Source organism: Dendrobates tinctorius, unplaced genomic scaffold (genome assembly GCF_039654945.1).
Source record: "Dendrobates tinctorius isolate UK_male_01 unplaced genomic scaffold, ASM3965494v1 ptg000074l, whole genome shotgun sequence".
NCBI lineage: Eukaryota > Metazoa > Chordata > Amphibia > Anura > Dendrobatidae > Dendrobates > Dendrobates tinctorius.
The window spans coordinates 20,984,857-21,005,560 of record NW_027361742.1 but is presented as its reverse complement, the minus strand read 5'-3'; the positions used below and the strand labels follow the sequence as shown (position 1 = coordinate 21,005,560).

Genomic DNA, 20,704 nt, shown 5'->3' with positions numbered 1-20,704 from the left:
CGCTGTGACAGATCAGCGATCTGACACAGGCACTGCTGCAGGCTTCCTCATGCCTGCGCTTTGCAGGCACTGAGGAAGCCGGCTCCCTGCAGGCCCCCGAAGGTCCCGCTGTATTGGATCCGTGGACCTGCAGGGAAGGAGGCCCCTGCAGCAGCGCTGCACATCGCGCTGCTGCGGGGGTCTCAGGGAAGCACGGAGGGAGCGCCCTCCCTGCCGATACTTCCCTGATCATCCAGTACACTGCGATCATGTTTGATCGCAGTGTGCCTGGGGTTAATGTGCCGGGGGCGGTCCATGACTGTGCCTGACACACAGTGCCGGGTGTCGGCTGTGATAATCAGCTGACACCCGGCTGTTATCAGCGGCGCTCCCCACGGGGGGCGTCGCTGTCGCTGATCACTATGACGTAATATTCCATCCTTGGGACTTAGGTCCCAGGTCACATGGACGGAATAGTACGTCTAATGTAGGAAAGGGGTTAAAGTACTATTGTGCAGTCAGTGGAGAGCTTATACTAGAAATTGACACCTGGTGCATGGTAGAAAGGGAAAATAAGGAATTTTTAACATATAGTCTAAAGTGTTTACACTAATGAGTAAAATCAGCTTTGTTTTCGGACCTGCCCTTTACCTAATGTTGGCTGATACATCACTGGTGGCATCTATGGGACCTTTACCTTTCAGTTGGTCATATAAGAGTCATGCGGTGTACTGTCAAGCATAGTGCTAAAGCAATTCAATGTCCTCTTCATTCTTAAGTTTCTGGCTTCTATTCCATAAGGCCCCAAGAGGTCAAAGTTGTAGTTTATAATATACATTTGCTATTCCTTTGTAAAAATGTGGATAACTCTTTAATAATACTTGGCTTTTTTATTTTCTTGTCCATGCCTTTGGGGCACAGGACCTTCTTTTATTGCTGCTGACACTAACAGCAGGAGCTAGGTAATTAAAGAAGCACTCCTCCTCACATCAAAATGTTTATGGTCTTAATCTATTGCAGTCCCTCATATTACTGTATATAGCACTCTGCACTTACAATTGCTCATTTTGTCTTTCTACCCTGTCAATTTTTTTTCCAATCGATCTATGACATCACATAATTAAAAACAAACTAGCTGAACCCTTCTAAACTCTATGTAGAAACAGGACGTCAGTTATCACTGAAAGGGGCGAAGAGGGGGATGATAAATGCAGGGAAGAGAGTCTTCCTGTTTCTACATAGACCTAATGGAAAAGAGAACAATTAGCTGGGTAGAAAGGGGAAAACAATGAATTGTAAGTACACAGTGCTGTATAATATGATGACCAAAATATATTAGGAGGGTAAACGTTGTGCGACACTTGAGTGATGCAAGCACTTTTTATAGAAGTAGTCCCCCACTAATGTCTGTAGGAGGCAGACATTGATGCTTTGCAGGCACATCACATCAGCAATGAGATCAGCTGATACAGAAATGGGCATGAAGAACCCTTGGGGAATGGTGTCTTACATTTTGTCAGCAGTAGAGGTATTGTATTCATATCTGCATTGGAGGTGCCTCCCTCGCAAACGATCACATGTGGTGGTACAAGGAGGTCTACATGACGTGCTGGTTATAATAGACGACCCCACATTGGAACCCCGATGCTCATTACAAAATGAAGGGGCTCCATTGGGGTGCCGTTGGTATTTGTTGTGTGACATGGTAGCATGGTAGTGCCGTCATTGCCCATGCTGATAGGAGCCTTGCATGTATAACTTCTTACTTAAAGCTCATGTGCCGTGACGCCCTCTGTAAATAGGTCAGTCTAATGCGCTGAGATACTTGCATGTTGCTTCTAGTAATGTATATCTGATAAATGATGACATATTTTCTCACCAGTCCCTTTATTTTTGCCTGTCTTCTCTTGTTCATTTTTGTCAGATGATATAAAACGTCTTAATGAAAAACTGAAAGATTCTAGTGCTGCAAAGATAGAGCTCCAGTTAAAATTGGATGAGTTACAGTCCTGTGAGGTCTCCATCAAGGTACATGTGGCTTGTATCTGTGTGTTCCTGTGTGTCTGGGGAAGCAGAGCAGGGTACTGTTACTACTCGTCTTAGTACACACTGCTATTTCCACACAGTGTTGACTATGTCAGGACACGTAGACAACTTGGGTGCTATCCTTCCAGTGGCATTGCTTTCACTAGTGATCTGTAAGTCGGCAAGTTTAACGACATGTAACTATGTCTCTCTCACCCCATGGAAGCCATATTTATGTACAGTTGTAATACCAAGCAGCCGCTCCCCTCATGTATGGTAGACTTTCAAGTGGCTTTCCATGAGTATTTTCTGCCTGTGCTTTCTCCATCATATAGCATTGGAACTTTTTTTTTTTTGCATAATTTTGGAAATTGGTCATTCATTTGCGCTTTTGGACGCATTCAGACGGCCATACTACAGCTCGAGCCAGTCACGTCCATGAATTGCAGCAAACGAGTGTGGCAAGTGCATGTTAGAATGCACAGTCTGGACTGTCATTGTAACCACATTAATACACGTTTCGTTGTTTTGTTTTTTTTCCACATTGACCCAGTTAACAGAACCGCACACTGGGCAAAATAACAAGAACTTTATCAGTGTGTTCAATCTTTGTGGGGTTTTTTAATGTACATCTGATTCCATTTTCTGTGATTTGTTTCAAAATGTCAGTTTATTAATCTATTTCCAAGACTAATGGAGAAAAGCACAATGTACAGTTCATAGAAAAGTGACTTCAGAATTATTCTGATGAATGCAAATACTTCCTGACGTGTTATAGAAAGATGGGTCCTTTTTAATTAGTGCTTTTCTATGGTTTAGTTTGTATTATACTCATTCATTAGATTTTTCTGTAGCGGTCATAAAATATAATAAAAAATGTATTCTTGCAGAATTTTGTTTGTTCATGACTTTTCACTTCAGTAGGACAAGCTAGCTCTAGGAACCTTGTTTGTTGTCTGCCTAATTTCTCTTCCATTTTACCCCCCTCCTCACAAGTATCGGGAGAAGCGCTTGGAACAAGAAAAGGAACTTCTGCAGACCCAAAACAACTGGCTGAACAATGAACTCCGATCGAAAACTGACGAACTTTTATCTGTTCAAAGACAGAAAGGCAATGAAATCTTAGAACTTAAAGGAACTCTGGAGAATAAGAAAGATGAGGTATCTTTGATATATTACTTAGGATGGATCTTGCTAGACCCCTACTACTGGTAATTAATAAACCTTACCTAATGTTAGGAAGTGCCTTAATTTTTTTTAAAAATATTTTTAAGATTAATCGACTAGAAGAACAGGTTAAAAGTCTGAAAACAAGCAATGGAAATCTCCGAAAACAAGCCGAAGATCTAATGAATAAACTAAAAGAGGCAAGCAGAATTTGTTACATCCACAGTGTAGTTGTGTGACAGCCCCGCTCTGATTCCTGATAATATGTGGCGTATGTCAATTGTATTTGTTTTTCTTTTGGTTTGTTGAATAGTTTGAGAAAGACAAATATTACAGAAAACCAAGTTAAATTTTTTTCAGTGATGTTAATAAAGCTTTTCTTGGCTTTTACAGGCAAAGGACCAGCAAGCCAGTGTGGAAGAAAAGTTTCATAATGAGCTCAAAGCAAATATTAAACTCTGTAACCTCTACAAGGTAAGTCTACGTGTCGGACAGAAGGTCTACCTAAAAAGTTACTTGCACATAATCATGAGTAAACATTTCTAGACATGAGTTGACAAGTACAGAAACACAACTTTATACGACACGATTGGGGTGGTGTCCTGACCGCCATGTGAAGCAGATGAGGCGCTGATCTCCCTCTCAGCATCCTATCTAAATTACAGCATTGACCCAGCATACCTTCTCAGAACCGGTCCCTGACCTGTAAGAGGGTGTCCTGAGCCAAAGGGGAAGCAGTCTGTACAGGCTAGAAGCTGAGACGACGCACAGCCATAAGGAGATAGATCGTGATAGTGAAATCTACAAGATGTCACCTCCTCACAACCTCGGGCAATGATAGAGCAGCAGAGAAATCAGCAGGCAAGAGCAGTGAAGGACTCCCTGTCACATCCTGTGAAATACATGCCCTGGCAGGTACTGAAGAGGATGGGTGGGGGGTAGATGTGGGGAGACTCAGAACAGCATAACTGAGAGGGGATGAGTCAGACCCCCTGAAGGGTCAGTTACATATGGCTAGGAGCCCACTATGACATGTTTACACAGCTATAAATGGCTGCGGTTCTGTCTTACATGGCTTCATGGAGCAAGTGGGTGATCTCCAAGAGGACAATAAATGCATTAAGCAGGACATACACAAGTCTAATGAAAGGATGGGGGATGTGGAGAAATGAGTGAGTGTGGTAGACCTTGTATCCTGTATACAGAAAGATAGCAGGATTTTGGTTGCTTACCGTAAAATCTGTTTCTCAGAGTCTTCATTGGGGGACACGGGAACTGTGGATGTGTGCTGCTGTCACTAGGAGGTTGACACTATGCCATGAAAAAAATGTTGGCTCCGCCTCCGCAGTATATACCTGTTGTGAATTCGCTTTCTGGCCTCCCTCTGGTTATTACTGAAGGTAATGGAGCTGGTCAGATTGACAGAGGGGTTGCGAGTTCTCTTTCTGGGCTCCCTCTGGTGGTTACTGGAGGTAATGGAGCTGATATGATTAACAGAGGCTTGCCACCTGATAATGAGGACGACGATTGGAGATCTGGGGTTTCAGATTGGGATTTAAGACAGCTGACTCCCTCTATCCCTGCTTGTGATTTTCTTGCCTCCTGAGGTCTGATGTTTCCAGCTCAGTCCCTGAGTTCAGCTAAGTGTTCATTTGCTATTCTGTTTGCATTTGATCTGGTTTTGTCTATCTCAGTTTTGTGGGTCAGCCAGCTCCGGCTGGGGCTGTGCTGAATCACCGTCCATATGCTACTTCTTGTGCCAGTTTGTTTTTGTCCCTTATTAGATTGCCCTCTTTTTGCTCTGCTTTCAGAATATTCCAGAGTGCTGATATAGTGGGCGAAGTCGTGTGACTTTAGTGTTTTTTGCATCAGACGCGTTGGACTTTTTTGCAGGGTGTTTTGTGTGATTCCAGACAGCGTCTTTCCTTTCCTGTCCTGTCTAGTCAGTGTGGGCCCCATCATTATCTCAGTCTATTTTCCTGCCTGCGTATATGTTTGGGGGCTATCTATTTCTTTGGGGTCTGCTCTGGGGCAGTTTAGATTTCCCCTTTCTTGCTTTAGGCTTAGTTAGCTCTGCGGCTGTGCCGGGGCGTCTAGGATCATCGTAGGTACGCTCCACGGCTACTGCTAGTTGTGTGGATAGGATCAGGGGTCTGCAATCCACTTAGTTACCAACCTCCCTGGTTTTCTGTGGCTTAGCTTGGACTTGCTCTCCTCTTCGGTGACCCAATCATAACATACACCCCTCCGACCGGCTGTAGGACAATTAGTTAGTGAAAAAGCAGTAGGAGGAGACATTATCATGTAAGTCAATCATGTAATCATTACAGATAATAAAATCATCGGAGGGTGCTGTGTTCCCCAATGAAGACTCTGAGAAACAGATTTTACGGTAAGCAACCAAAATCCTGCTTTCTCTTGCGTCTCATTGGGGGACACAGGAACCGTGGGATGTCCAAAAGCAGTCCCTGGGGTGGGAGAAGGCAGAAACTTCCTTCTGGGTGGAGAACTCGCCACTGCCGCCTGCAGGATTCTTCTGCCTAGGCTGACTTCCGCTGAACCATAGGTATGGACCTATATAGAACCTTGAGAAGGTATGCACGGACGACCATGTAGCTGCCTTGCACAATTGCATGGCTGATGCTCTATTGTGTACTGCCCAGGAGGCGCCCACCGCCCGGGTTGAGTGAGCCTTGACCCCAGCAGGGGACACCCTGTTCTTCACCCGGTAGGCTTCCAGAATTTCCATTCTGATCCAGCGGGCGATTGTTGCCTTAGAGGCAGACGGCCAGAGGAATTCTGGCGGTGAGATGGAGTGAGAAGGGGGCCTGGGTTGGTGGTCCTGTCTTAAACCTTTTTCCGCCTCTTATAAGCCCAAAAGGAGGCTCCCTCGATGCGCCTGTTTCCAATGGAGTCTGAAGTGGCAATCTGTCAAGCACCGTTACCAAGGTCTGTGATACCTTGGTAAGGTCGGCCACGGACTTGGATAAGGAAGAGGCCCATCCTGGACATTCATTGTCTCCTGTGGTGATTCATGGCCCCTGGGCGGCTTCATCCTGCTCCAGGGATAATGCGGGAGCTCTGGCAGGCAAGGCGGGGGCTGCACCTGCTCTCTAGCGTAGGTGACACCGTGGTTCTGTTGCAATCTGAGCAGAATGGCGAGGACTGACCCGAAGGAAGCCTGCTATTGCATTTGGTACATACAAAATATTTGACCATGGTCGCTGAGACGGATGAGGAGGATCGGGACTGCTCTCCCTTGGGCATACTTACAGGCTTTTACCTGGTGCCGACCATCGGGGGTAAAAAGCGGAGTGAGGGATCAACCTGTAGTGCAGATAACTACTGCGCATGCCAGAGATTACCAGCCCCGCAGTGTGAATAAATCATAAGCGACTCAGAGGCGGGATCTGTGGCCGCGCGATATGAAGGCCGGGATGTGATCTGAGAGCACGGGCGGCGCTGACTGTGCATTACCAAGAAGATATAGTACAGCGCACGCGCCAGCATTTCAAAAGAAAACTGAGGAGGCGGCGCCAAATACGAAATGAGTGACGGATGCGAGAAGTCTGTCAGAGGGGGAAAGACCTGCCCCACTGTCAAATTTCAGGTATTTTTGAACAATTTTATAAACGATTATTTCTGCGGTGGAACGGAAGCTAAGTAACAGACACCTTGACAGAATGCAGCATTAGTGCTGCACAAGGTGGCTCTTTTACTTAAAAACTCCTGGGGCGGTGACAGGTTCCCTTTAACAATAATACAATAATGAAAGCAAAATGAGACGACCCTGCTCGTGAGAGCTTAAAGTCTACAATGAGGTGGGGGAGATACAAAGTACAGGTGTGTATTTACAGTGATGTATTTACAATGATGGTCCAGCCATCTTGAGGGAGTGGGGGTAGATATAGTGAATGGGGTACACACACACACACACACACACACACACACACACACACACACACACACACACACACACACACACACACAGACTTTGATTAGGGAACGTGATAGGCCGCAAATGCGTTTTTGAGGGAGCGCCTGAAATTATGCAGATTGTGAATAGTCCTAATTTCTTGGGGCATGGATGGGCAAGGAATTTCATTCTACTTTTCTCATGCCAGAGGGGTAAGTATACTGGTACCATGTGTGTGTCATGCAATAAAAATAGATGCAAATGGCAGATTAGTTTGTGTGGGACGTCAGCTATACAGTGCTAAAATCATTATTGCTCCTTTGTATAGCCCTATTCCATACTCCTCGGAGGTTGTAAAGATATTTTCCTTTGCAGGGGATTTAGCGGAATTCCTGGTGATTGTGGTGGGGGACTTTAATGCCTTAACAAATCCCTCTGGGACAAGCATCACTCAGGCTCTAGCTCTCAAAATGTCAGACTTGCATCTCTATGCTACTTACTAAAGGAAATGGGAATGGCTGACCTTTTGGTGTGTATATCAACTACGTTACTCCTCATCACATAGGTCATTGTCCCGCATAGATTTTGATATAGGTAATGATAGTATTTTGGGTTACATTAAATCTATAGAATTATAAAATCAATAACACGTGAGAAATCACAGGAACTGCAGCAAGAGGTCATGATGCGAGAGAGGCAAACTATATATAGAAAATCCATCGGAAACAAATAGGCAGCAGTGGGAGTCATCTCAGAGGGTCATCACGGATGGGGTTAGTGTCCCAGAGGCATACTGTATGTTCACCAAACAAAATCTTTTTATTCAAGGGGAAAGTATAGGACATTCGCTGGCAACAATAGTAACTGCGCTTGTAGGGTCTGCACATATACTTATACTACTATCAGCAGAATTGGAAATAATTACAGACACTTCAGATATTTTGTCCAGGGCTGTGCAGTCTGATTTGGAGTCGGTATAAAATACTCCGACTCCTAAAATATATAATAAATTGGGTACAGTAGTTCAATGCAGTTTGTGGGGAATATTTTTTTCATAAGAATTTGGGAAAGTTATGAAATGTCCAATAAATGTCTGTCCTCTTCCTGATCTATGTGTAGACTTTTAGCTGAGATGAATCTGTGCTGCAGTTTATGTTCATGTTAACGGGTCCCGTTGAAGCGCTCGAGCAGCACGAAACGGCCGTTGTCAGCCTTTCTTGCACTCCTTATGTCACTCCCCCGACTTGACATGTTTATGATATGTCAATAAATCAGTGAAACTTCCATCTCGATGAGTGTGACCTTTTCTCTTTGCATGGATTTAAAAAAGAACAGGTTCTTGCTATTGTAACTGATAATGCTTCAGACATAAGTACAATTAAACTGATGAGTGAGAATAATGAAAGTGAACAGCAGCTAGAAGAACACTTCACATTCAGTATGTTGGAGATGGAAGGCCACAGTCCTGTTCCCATAATGGAGAAACAAACAGATGTTACTACAGAAGAACAGCAAAATTATTTTTTTTACAATTAGATGATCTTGTTGAAGCTTCTTCACACCTCTTTCCTATTCATCATATGCACTGTATTGTGCACACGCTGCAGCTGGCAATAAGAGAAAGTCTACAAGAGGGACATGCTGGAACTCTGATTAGCAAAGTGAGGAAATTGGCTATTGCTGCCAGAACCCCTTAAACTTGATTCCATTGTGAAGAGAAAAGAGGCAGTTGTGGATCAAGCCACTCAGTGGGGCAGCACCTTTTAATGATTGAGCAGTTGCTTGATCTGAAACCCTTCTTTGTAGATATGGCCAACCTCAGGTAACACTACATGAAGGTCAATGGACACAGGTCACTGAATTTGAAGGAAATGCTTCATCACCCATTTACAGTAACTACAAAGTTACAAGCTGAGTATTTAACTTCTGGCATTTTTATAAAGGAGTGGAAGAACTTGTTTTGCCTGTCCCAAAGAGGAGGTTTAATCGCAGATGGCATTGCTGCTTCATTGAAATGGAGAGAGAGACTGGTATTCGAAAAATAAAATTCTTCTGGCAGCTGTTTATGTGGACCTGAGTCATCGTATATTGCTGGATGATCAACCGCTTACTAAAGGAAAAGAAGCTCTGACTGAGGTAGCAGTTAGGATTAGTGGGCTACAGGACGGCCAAGAGCAAGAGGACTCGAGTCCTGCCAGTGCTGCTACTGCCGTTCCTTCATCCTCATCAGATGAGCTTGATTTTGAAAAGTATTTGGATGACATGGAGCAGGCAAAGCGTTGCTGCGGGGAAAAAGACTCCACTCCCATAGAAAACTGACCATATTTCTGCAACGTTTTTCACTTGCTCTCAAAGTAGTAGTGTTCAATCGTTAATCAAATCTGACTGAGCACGAGGCAATTCCTATATACCCTGAAATTGTTAGAGGTGTTGCCCATGTGGTTACTGCTTTACCACCAACCCAAGTTAGTGTAGAGAGGTGGTTCTCTAGCCTTAAAATAATTAGGTCAGATTTGAGGTCATCTATGACGGAGGTTCTGATGGAGGCGATACTAATTCTCAGAACAAATTCATAGACTGCACAAATGTTATTCAGTACATTTTTGTTGAAAACTTTTTTTTTTTTTTTTCACTTACTGCATAGTGTATAATAAACTGTAAATATGCTGAAGTTTTTTTTTTTTTCTAAAGTTGTATTCCAATAAATATATTTTGTTCTATCTAAATGGCTTGATTATTGTATCATAATAATGATTAAAAGCCTGATGTTACCATTTTACTACAGTAAATTTGTCACTTAAACATGAGCCATGTATGAGGGAGTTGGTGTCATGGAAATTGAGGAGTTGGAGGTTTGGCTTACTGACTCCACAGCCCTAATTTTGTCCACATTAAGTAAATATCCATAGCCCAAGAAGATGATCTATCCCTATACTTAGTTTAGGGAGCTTTATACTGTCTATCTGTAGATACTAGTATGCTCTTGGACAGGCCATTAAAGGCTTTGACGGGACGATGTTGGATATTAGGGGTAGTAGTCGGGTGGCATTGGCTGACAGGATGATGTGGGATATTAGGGCAGGGTTAGTAGTCAGGTGGCTGAAAGGATGATGTGGGACTTTAGGGGTAGTAGTCTGGTGGCTCTGGCTGACGGGACGATGTTGGATATTAGGGGTAGTAGTCCGGTAGCCCTGGCTGACGGGATGATGTGGGATGATATATTGAATGTGGCTATGCGGAGTGGGCCGGGCTATACACTCAGAGAGATATTTATTGATTTGTTATAACTAACCGTAGTTAGTTACTATGCCCAGGCAACGCCGGGATCTGCAGCTTGTATTAATATATTAGCCAAAGTACTTGCCGATAGATTAAATAAAATAACGGAAGTAATTGATGAAGACCAAACAGGAATTATCCCTAACAAATCTACAACTATCAACATTAGACGGTTATATCTTACTATACAAATGAGAAAGGAGGTGGCTGGAAATAGAGCAATAATATCCCTTGACGTTGCAAAAGCTTTCAACAGCATTGAGTGTAATTATTGATGGAAAGTATTAAGCAAAATGGGATTTGGTCATAAGTTTAATGATTCAAATTCTCTATGGGTCATCGTTCGCTAGATTGAGAGTAAATTGTCAAGGCCATTTGAGTTGGGCAGGGGTACACGACGGGTGCCCGCTCTCACCGCTCTGATTTGCATTAGCAATTGAGCCGCTGGCATGTAAACTGAGATTCAGAGGACTTCATTGGTTTTAAGTGTAAAAACATAATAGAAAAGGCGAGTCTCTTTGCTGATGATGCCAGTGTATGTGGTTCATTATTGGGCCAAAAAATGAAATGACTCTATAATGTAGTTTGGTCAGAGATCAGGTCTAAAAATCAATTGGGATAAGTGATCTATATCAACACCGGACTCTATCCCACATATGGAAACAATTGCTCTCGGATACAAGTGGTGGTACAGATTAAATATGTGGTAGTCGGTTAAAATATTAAAGACTATATTTTGGTAAACCCCTTACTAGATAGATTTAGATCCAAAATAAATGCGGGAGGGAAAATTGTCTCTATAATAGGTAGGGGGAATCTCATTAAAATGATTTTGATGCCACAATTGTTGTATTTGCTTCACCATTCCCCATGTTGAATTCCCCCTCCCATATTCCAAAAAGTGCAATCGTTGTTCAGAGAACTGATATGGTGCAAGTGAAATGCAAGGATTAAACTGGCGTGACTTCAAAGGGACAAATCTGAGGGAAGTTTGGCGATTCCAGATCCACGGATATAATTTAATGGGTGGGGAAAAAAAGAGAATATGGACAAGAATGGTAGTCTTGTTCTTCAAGACAAAAAAAATGGATGTTGCCCATATATTTACTGGAGATGGGCGCTAAGTACACAGAGACCGACCTTAGCAATGAAGTACAAGGTGCCAACCTTTGACACCTAAATTAAAATGGTAAGCAGATTTGGGACCGATTATGGAGAACAGTGGAAAGAGGTGTTGGAACTCGCTCCTAGACTGAATGTCAGAGGTTCTCGCAGATATATTTTGTTCGTAGAGTACAGTATATAGAACCCCAAGCTTTCTTTTTAGAATTGGGGTATGTCCAAATGGAGATTGTCCAAGATGTGGAACTGGAGGTGCACATTTGTTTCACATGCTCTTGCAGTACAGTAGATTGGGCTCCTACTGGAAAATCAAATATTTGGGAGATTTGGTCGATTTTCAATCCCCAATGGCTATAGGTATTCCATGAACATTATATCAACCACGCATACTTATTGAACAACATTGGCTAGACCCACAACAATCGACTGTTAATGAGTTAATAAATAAGCTAAAGAATATTATTTGGTTGTAAAATGGGCTATATAAAAAGAGAAAAGCAATCAAGAAATTTAACAGCATTTGAAGACCCTGGTTGAATGTTCCAGGCCTACCATCTGGAGTACTCCTGAGAGATAACATATGGCACTTTCTAGTTTCAGGAACTCTTCTAGTTTCAGGAACTCTTGTGGTATGATTCCAGGTTAAGTGATGTAGGTATGGTCATTACACATATAAACTAATTGTTATAACTGAATGGCAGATATTCTAAAGTTTTATACATCAATAAAAAAAAAATAGTGTGACTATTGATTTCTCTGGAGTGTTCTCGAGGAGGGTGGAGGGTTGTATGTTTGGTTGCATGGAAAAAAATGAAATCCTTGGAAGAAGATAACTTTATTGTATTTTATGTATAACCATAACACAATGATACCATGTAATACTGAAAATCTTTGTTCTACTGATCTTTTTGTAAAAATATTAGTGTAATTTTCTTAAAAACGATTGAAGAATATTTAGAATTGAGAGTCCTCAGTGGTTGATACCTTTTAATGGCTAACTGAAAAGATGGTAACACATTGCAAGCTTTCGAGACTACTCAGGTATCTTCATCAGGCCAAGAACATCTGAAGACCTGAGCAGTCTCGAAAGCTTGCAATGTGTTACTATCTTTTCAGTTAGCCATTAAAAGGTATCAACCACTGAGGACTCTCAATTCTGAATATTCTTCTATCTACTGGCTAACACGGTACAAAGATATATATCTTTCCTGTGTTAATGATCAGATTTAAAAAAAAAAAAAAAGAAAACAAAATTATATTATAATGTCACGATTGCCTAATAATAATTCCATAGGGCAGGTACAATTAGTGGCTGCTTAGGTAATAGCAATTGTCTCTCTGATTTGTACTAGTCGCCATTACCGATGCTTTTACCTGCTTCCATTTGTCTTATGTTTTCAGTGCAAGTTGTAGACTGCGTTAATTAAAGATTCATGAAAGAAATTCCCCTCTTTTTGCTGCATGTTTTTGCAGAGTGCTGCAGACGATTCTGAAGGAAAGAGCGTAGAATTGACACGGGCGGTGGAGGAACTTCATAAACTCCTCAAAGAAGCCGGTGATAGTAAGTAAGAATTTGTCATCATCCCTCTGTGTATACAGATAATATTGTTTCTCTGATTATACTTAATACCATATGTAATCTTGATCATTTCACTTTTTTTTTTTTTTTTTTTTTTTTTTTTTTTTTTAAGATAACGCCTGTCTACAGGATCAGCTAGGAGAAATGGAAGCTGGGAAATGTCAAATAGAGAAAGACCTTGGTGAAAGAATCATTAAACTAGAGCGGGAACTTGAAAATGCAAATGATTTACTTTGCTCCACCAAGCGCAAAGGTAGTCTGGGTTGCTTCAATACTTCTAAAGTATCATTGCAGTCTGTAAGGGATTTACAAAGCTTTCTGTAACATTTCATTGTGTTTAAATTATTCTAGGAAAAAAGTAAAGAATCCTACATCCCAGTTCAGTTGATGACTTCTTTCTTTTAGGTGTTCTGTTGAGTGAAGAAGAATTAACTGCAATGTCCCCAACAGCTGCGGCTGTGGCAAAAGTTGTGAAACCAGGAATGAAATTAACAGAGGTAAAATTAGACTACCTTGTTTTCAATTTGTTAGCAAATATGTCCTCAAACTCTGCACAATGATATGTAGAAAGAATATCCCAAAATGTTCCAGACTGAATCCTCTGCATGGACAGAGTAAAGGGTTCAGCGCATGGAAGAACAAAGCTTATATAAAGCGTTGTACACCAGAACCGTGTCATTAGAATAGTATTCAATTTTACTTATAGTGATACAAATAGAAATGTGATTGGTTTAAAAATAAAAAAATAAATATGCCAAAAAAAAATCAGCACCTCCTAGTGTGAACACATGCAAGCTGCGAAAACTGCATAATACAGGCAAAAAAAGAACACAGCAGCACATGGGCATGAATCTAGGCCATGTGAAATCACAGAAAAACATTCAATTTAGCAAAATTTTAAATTTTTTTTCTTACAGTAGTAATAAATGAAAAAATGAAGGTTCTTAGTGCACAAATTGGTCACTTCATGTATGCCCATCAACCATGGCAATGTGACCTCCGGCTGATGGGTCCTTGCTCTACACTACAAGCCACTTCCGGGCCACCAGCCTACAATTTTGGACAAACATGTCACTATTGGGCTAAGCCTACAATTTATGGGCTGGTAGAGCTGATTGTGGCACCTGCAAGGCCAATGGGAGGGATGCAAGATCAGTCTGGAGGCAGCTAGCATCCAGTATTAACCCCTTCCTGACATCAGACGTACTATCCCGTCCATAGGACCCGGGCCCCTATGCCCATGGACGGGATAGTACGTCTACCGCGATCAGCGGCGCCCACGTGGTGAGCGCCGCTGATCGCAGCCGGGTGTCAGCTGATTATCACAGCTGACACCCGGCACAATGTGTCAGGGGCGGTCACGGACCGCCCCCGACACGTTAACCCCTTGCACACCGCGATCAAACATGATCGCGGTGTACCGGGGGTTAAAGGGAAGCATCGGCAGGGAGGGGGCTCCCTCCGTGCTTCCCTGAGCCCCCCACGGCAGTGCAATGTGCAGCGCTGCTGCCGGGGGCTCCTTTCCTGCAGGCCCCCGAATCCAAGATGGCGACGGGGGCCTTCGGGGGCCTGCAGGAAGCTGGCTTCCTCAGTGCCTGCAAAGTGCAGGCATGAGGAAGCCTTGTGCACTGCCTGTGACAGATTGCTGATCTGTCACAGTGATCTGTGATGTGACAGATCAGCGATCTGTCACAGAACAGTGATGTCCCACCTGGGACTAGTTAATAGAGTAAAAAAAAAAAAAAAAAAAAAAAAGTGTTAAAATAATTTAAAAAAAATCGCCAAATAAATTACAAAAAAAATAAAATATTCCCCCAAATCCATTTTTTGAAAATAAAAAAAAAAACAAATAACAATAAAACAATAGCCGAAGCCGCCGCCTTTTCCCCGCCCCCCCGGCCCGCCCCCGGATAACTAAAATGACACGCTGGAGTGTCATAGAAGGGGTGGATTGAGGCAGAAAGGGAGTGTTTTTACACAGCCCAGCGCGCCCTTTTCAGCTCTCCGCCCCCTCCTCCCTCTCCTCAGAGTCCCGGTGGCCATTTTTTTTGGATGAGATCCAGGAGAGGAGCATCACAGCGGTCTCCGGGGGGCACAGAACTGGGATCTGTCGGCGCTGGACCTAGGGGCACACCGGTGGGGTAAGCTCACAGCTGGGTTCTCATTACTCAGCTGTGAATCTATACTTCCTATAAGGCTCTCTGTGGGTTCCCTCTGCGTAGCCACCCCTGTACGATCCCTAATAGCCAGCCTCTGTGCACTATGCCGGGCTCAAGGAAGAGAACCAGGCAGGAATGTTTCTATGCATTCTGCACAGCCTGCAAAGCCACGCTCCCTAGTGGCAGCACGTATCCGCACTGCCGGGACTGCATCCAGAACTCTGGGTCAGAACCCCAGGGAGTCCCTACTGACGCTTCAGTGTCACAGGCCACGCCGGAATGGGCAACTCAGATGTCTCAGTCTATGACACAGTCCATAGACAACCTAACTGCCACATTGCTGCAAGCTCTGCAGAGTCGGGCTCCGGCTATGGACGTTACACAGCAAACGGACAGCTTGTCTCAGGAACATGCTGCTTCTGACTCACAGACGTAAGCGGACCCACAGGTCTCGATCACCTGAGTCGCCCTATAGCACAAGGTCGTCCCCCTCCAGGGAGAGACAGCATCATTCCTGGTCTCCTAGGCAGTCCCCTGCCACAGACAGACAGTGCAATTTACCACAGAGATCCCCCGCCCCAGGTCGCCCTCCAGGGATCACCTTAGCGAGGCACAGGATTCGGAGGGCATCTGTGACTCCGACTCGGATAACGAAACGGAGAGGTCCGTGGTACCTTCTCCCCCTAGCAATACAGCGCTAGTTGAGGACATAATCTCTGCCATTCATCGGGTGCTAAAAATTCCAGAGTCGGCCCCGGAAGTCCCAGAACATAGGATTTGCTTCGAAAGTGTTCAGAAACCACCTAAGGTCTTCCCTAATCACCATGAGTTTGAGAAAATACTTACCAAACAGTTTGCGCAGCCTGAGAAAAAATTCGCTAATCGCAAATATTTGGAAGCGAAGTACCCCTTCCCACAGAAAGACACCAAACAATGGACAGATCCACCTGAAGTGGACCCTCCGGTTTCTAGACTAGCAGTGCAGACTTTACTCTCTCTGCCAGATAGCTCAACCCTCAGGGACGCAGCAGACCGACAAGTAGAACGCATGGCTCGTTCTATTTCACAGGTCAACGAAAAAAAATTTTTTTTCTGGTGTCCAAAATATTTTAATGAATTTGGGGTATTTTTGGGGTGCTGATTCTGAATATGTCATCAGTTTTGCCAGATTGGCTCAAGTTTTTGAGATTTTTGGTATCTTATTTATAGCACTTGTTGGTAAATGCGACGCATCATCTCATTAATTTCTTTGGATTAGTACTTGAACTGAGCAGTTCTCAATATAGTTTTGTGTTAATTAGTGTTCTAAAAGTTTGTTCATAGCTTGATTTTTGCACTAACTTTATGTTGTTGTCTGTTTTCCAGTGAAAAGCATGAACTCATCATGAAGAAGTTGTCTTAACGATCCAGACTCATTCTGTTACATTTGTGGTGAATATACACTGCCAAAACATAGAAGAAACATAACACACTTCGTAAAAAAAGTGTATTTTGCCTATTTTGGGGTTATGCTTGGGGACCAAGACAAGTTTTGGGCACCACACATAGTGTGCAAAGCATGTATCGAATTATTACGAAAATGGAGCAAAGGACAAAGAAAAAGCTTCAAATTTGGTGTTCCAATGGTGTGGAGAGAGCCAAAAAATCATCATGATGACTGTTATTTCTGTGCAGTGCAAGTGCAAGGATTCAATAAGCATAAGAAACGAAAATGGGAGTAACATGGAATCTGCAAGAAGGCCTGTCCCTCATTGTGAAGATGTGCCTGTACCTGTGTTTACCATAAATAACAGTCATCATGATGATTTTTTGGCTCTCTCCACACCATTGGAACACCAAATTTGAAGCTTTTTCTTTGTCCTTTGCTCCATTTTCGTAATAATTCGATACATGCTTTGCACACTATGTGTGGTGCCCAAAACTTGTCTTGGTCCCCAAGCATAACCCCAAAATAGGCAAAATACACTTTTTTTACGAAGTCTGTTATGTTTCTTCTATGTTTTGGCAGTGTATATTCACCACAAATGTAACAGAATGAGTCTGGATCGTTAAGACAACTTCTTCATGATGAGTTCATGCTTTTCACTGGAAAACAGACAACAACATAAAGTTAGTGCAAAAATCAAGCTATGAACAAACTTTTAGAACACTAATTAACACAAAACTATATTGAGAACTGCTCAGTTCAAGTACTAATCCAAAGAAATTAATGAGATGATGCGTCGCATTTACCAACAAGTGCTATAAATAAGATACCAAAAATCTCAAAAACTTGAGCCAATCTGGCAAAACTGATGACATATTCAGAATCAGCACCCCAAAAATACCCTAAATTCGATGAAATATCTTTGGCACCAAAAATGCTGTTGACCAGTGTTTTCGAAGCGACAGGCGCCTCTCTGGGCCCTGCGTTTGCTTCAGTTTGGGCGGCCAAGGCCATCCTGGCTTGGGCCAAAAAACTACAGGAGGGTCTTCAAGCTTCAAATCCTGAGCTCTCGGACCAAGCGGTCCAGATAGCAGTGGTAGCAGACTACATGATTCATGCAGCCCTGGATTCCGCAAGAGGTGTAGCGGGAATAGCATCAAACGCCATCACGATCCGACGCATCCTCTGGCTGCGAGAATGGAAAGCGGATGCGGCCTCAAAGAAGTCCCTCACGCGACTTCCGTATTTTACTGGAAGACTTTTCGGCGAAAAGTTGGACACCATGATAGCCAATGGCTCTGGGGGTAAGAGTACCTCTCTTCCTCAACTAAAACCGAAACGCACGTTTAAACGAAGAAACCAGACGCGAGTCCGATCCTTTCGGAATTCCTCGGGCTGGTCCGTTTCGCGCCCAGTGCAAAACCGTAACCGCTCTCCACGCAGGGACAACCCACGGACGCAGCAGCGACCGGACAGGTCTTGGCAGTCGAAAGCAGGCCAAGCGAAACCCAAGGGAGGAAAACCTCAGAACTTCGCTTCATCATGACTCGCGAACTCCGGAAGACACCCCACCAGTAGGCGGCCGACTTTTACTCTTCCAGCAAGTCTGGCTGCCTATTACAGAAGACAGGTGGGTCAGGGAAATAGTGTCTTCCGGATACAAGATAGAGTTCACTTCCGCTCCACCGAACCGGTTCTTCCTTTCTATTCCTCCAACACCACCAGACAAGGCTCGTGCTTTCCACCAAGCGGTTTCCTCTCTCCTTCAATCAGGAGTTGTGGTGCCGGTTCCCGCGAACGAGAGATTCCGAGGGTTCTACTCAAATTTGTTCGTAGTCCCCAAGAAAGGAGGCGGCGTCCGACCCATACTGGACCTAAAACAGCTCAACAATTACGTACGGGTCCGTCATTTCCGCATGGAGTCCCTCCGGTCCATCATTGCATCCATGGAGCAGGGAGAATACCTCGCCTCCATAGACATACAGGATGCATATCTGCACATACCAATTGCTCCCGCCCACCAAAGGTTTCTCAGGTTCGCGGTCAGCCAAAACCACTACCAGTTTGTCGCCCTTCCGTTCGGACTCTCCACGGCTCCAAGAACGTTCACCAAAGTCATGGCGGCCACCATGGACGTTCTGCACTCAAGAGGCATTCTAGTCGTCCCGTACCTGGACGACCTCCTCATCAAGTCTCCCACTTTCAAAGACTGCGAGGTCAGTGTTTCAATCATACTAGACACTCTGAGTCGCCTGGGATGGCTAGTCAACCTACAGAAATCGTCGACTATCCCAACTCGGACTCTAACATTCCTGGGAATGGTATTCGACACCTCCAGGGGCCTGGTGCTCCTTCCCAAGGACAAGACACTGGCCATCCGTCTGGGAGTTCACACACTCCTTCGCAGTCCTTCTCGATCTCTCCGGTTTGCCATGAGAGTCCTCGGCCGGATGGCAGCAGCAATAGAGGCAGTGCCATTTTCCCAGTTTCACCTCAGGGTCCTTCAACTAGCCATACTCAGATCTTGGGACAGGAACCCCATCTCCCTCGACGGAGTTCAGGTTGACGTCATCAACCAGGAGGTCCCTGCATTGGTGGCTCAAACCAACCTCGCTTACACGAGGGAAGCCCTTCCTCTCAGGACAATGGAAGATCCTGACTACCGATGCAAGCCTGACAGGCTGGGGGGCGGTGCACCTACATCACAGGGCACAGGGCAAGTGGTCACCGAGGGAAGTGACATTGCCCATCAATGTTCTGGAAATCAGGGCCATCCTCTTGGCACTGAGAGCCTTTCATCACTTGCTTGTAGCCTCGCACATACGGATACAGTCGGACAATGCCACGGCTGTGGCATACGCGAACCACCAAGGCGGGACCCGCAGCGCCCAAGCAATGAGAGAAGTGGCTCATATCCTCCGCTGGGCGGAAGACACGAGGTCGGTACTTTCTGCGGTCCACATTCCGGGTGTAGAAAACTGGGAAGCCGACTTCCTCAGCAGGCAAGGCATGTACTCGGGGGAGTGGTCTCTCCATCCCGAGATTTTTTACCAGATCTGTCAACGCTGGGGAACCCCGGAGGTGGACCTAATGGCATCCCATCTCAATACCAAGGTCCCCAATTTCATGGCCAGGACACACGACCCGCGGTCGCTCGGAGCGGATGCCCTGGTCCAGGACTGGTCCCAGTTCCGACTCCTGTACATTTTTCCACCCCTCCCCCTAATCTCCAGGGTCGTGAGGAAGATCAAGCAAGAGGGAGTTCCGACCATCCTCATCGCGCCAGACTGGCCCAGACGTACATGGTACGCTGACATCGTCCAACTTACAGCAGACGCCCCCTGGCGTCTACCCGACCGTCACGACCTTCTGTCTCAAGGTCCGTTCTTCCACCAGAATTCAGGGGCTCTCAATTTGACGGCATGGCCCTTGAAACCTGGATTCTAACCCAGGCAGGTTTTTCACTGGCAGTCATTGCAACTATGATCAGGGCAAGGAAGCCTTCCTCCGCCAAGCTCTATTATCGTACCTGGAGAGCTTCTTTTTCTTGGTGCGAATGTCATGGACAAGTCCCACTCCCTTATTCCCTCCCGAAGGTACTAGGTTTTCTTCAATCGGCCTAGACGCCAAGCTATCCTTAAGTTCGCTTAAGAGTCAGGTGTCGGCGCTTTCAGTCCTTTTTCAAAAGCGCATTGCTATTAAACCGCAAGTAAGGACTTTCATCCAGGGAGTTTCCCGATTGGTTCCTCCCTACAAACGTCCTCTGGATACGTGGGACCTCAATCTGGTCCTGACAGCATTGCAAGCTTCACCCTTCGAACCTCTTAGAGAAGTTCCACTCTCCATTCTGTCTCAGAAAGTGTTTTTTCTAGTGGCGATCACCTCGTTACGCAGAGTGTCGGAATTGTCAGCACTTTCCTGCAGACGGCCTTTCCTAGCCTTTCACCAGGACAAGGTGGTTCTCCGCACGGTACCGTCCTTCCTTCCGAAGGTTGTGTCCAACTTTCACCTCAATGAGGAGATTTCACTGCCGTCCCTTTGCCCGATTCCGG

At 44.6% G+C, this 20,704-nt stretch overlaps 1 protein-coding gene across 1 annotated transcript in view; it reads left to right on the top strand.

Moving 5' to 3' along the window:
• Positions 1-3,030: 3,030 nt before the first annotated feature.
• Positions 3,031-20,704, top strand: part of LOC141096361 (nucleoprotein TPR-like) — a 198,692-nt gene continuing 181,018 nt past the window's right edge. Inside the window, exons 1-6 of the mRNA XM_073582916.1 lie at positions 3,031-3,165; positions 3,279-3,371; positions 3,565-3,645; positions 12,962-13,049; positions 13,180-13,320; positions 13,473-13,564. Coding sequence (XP_073439017.1) covers positions 3,354-3,371; positions 3,565-3,645; positions 12,962-13,049; positions 13,180-13,320; positions 13,473-13,564 — 420 coding nt within the window. The 5' untranslated portion in view covers positions 3,031-3,165; positions 3,279-3,353. The remainder of the gene's footprint in view (positions 3,166-3,278; positions 3,372-3,564; positions 3,646-12,961; positions 13,050-13,179; positions 13,321-13,472; positions 13,565-20,704) is intronic.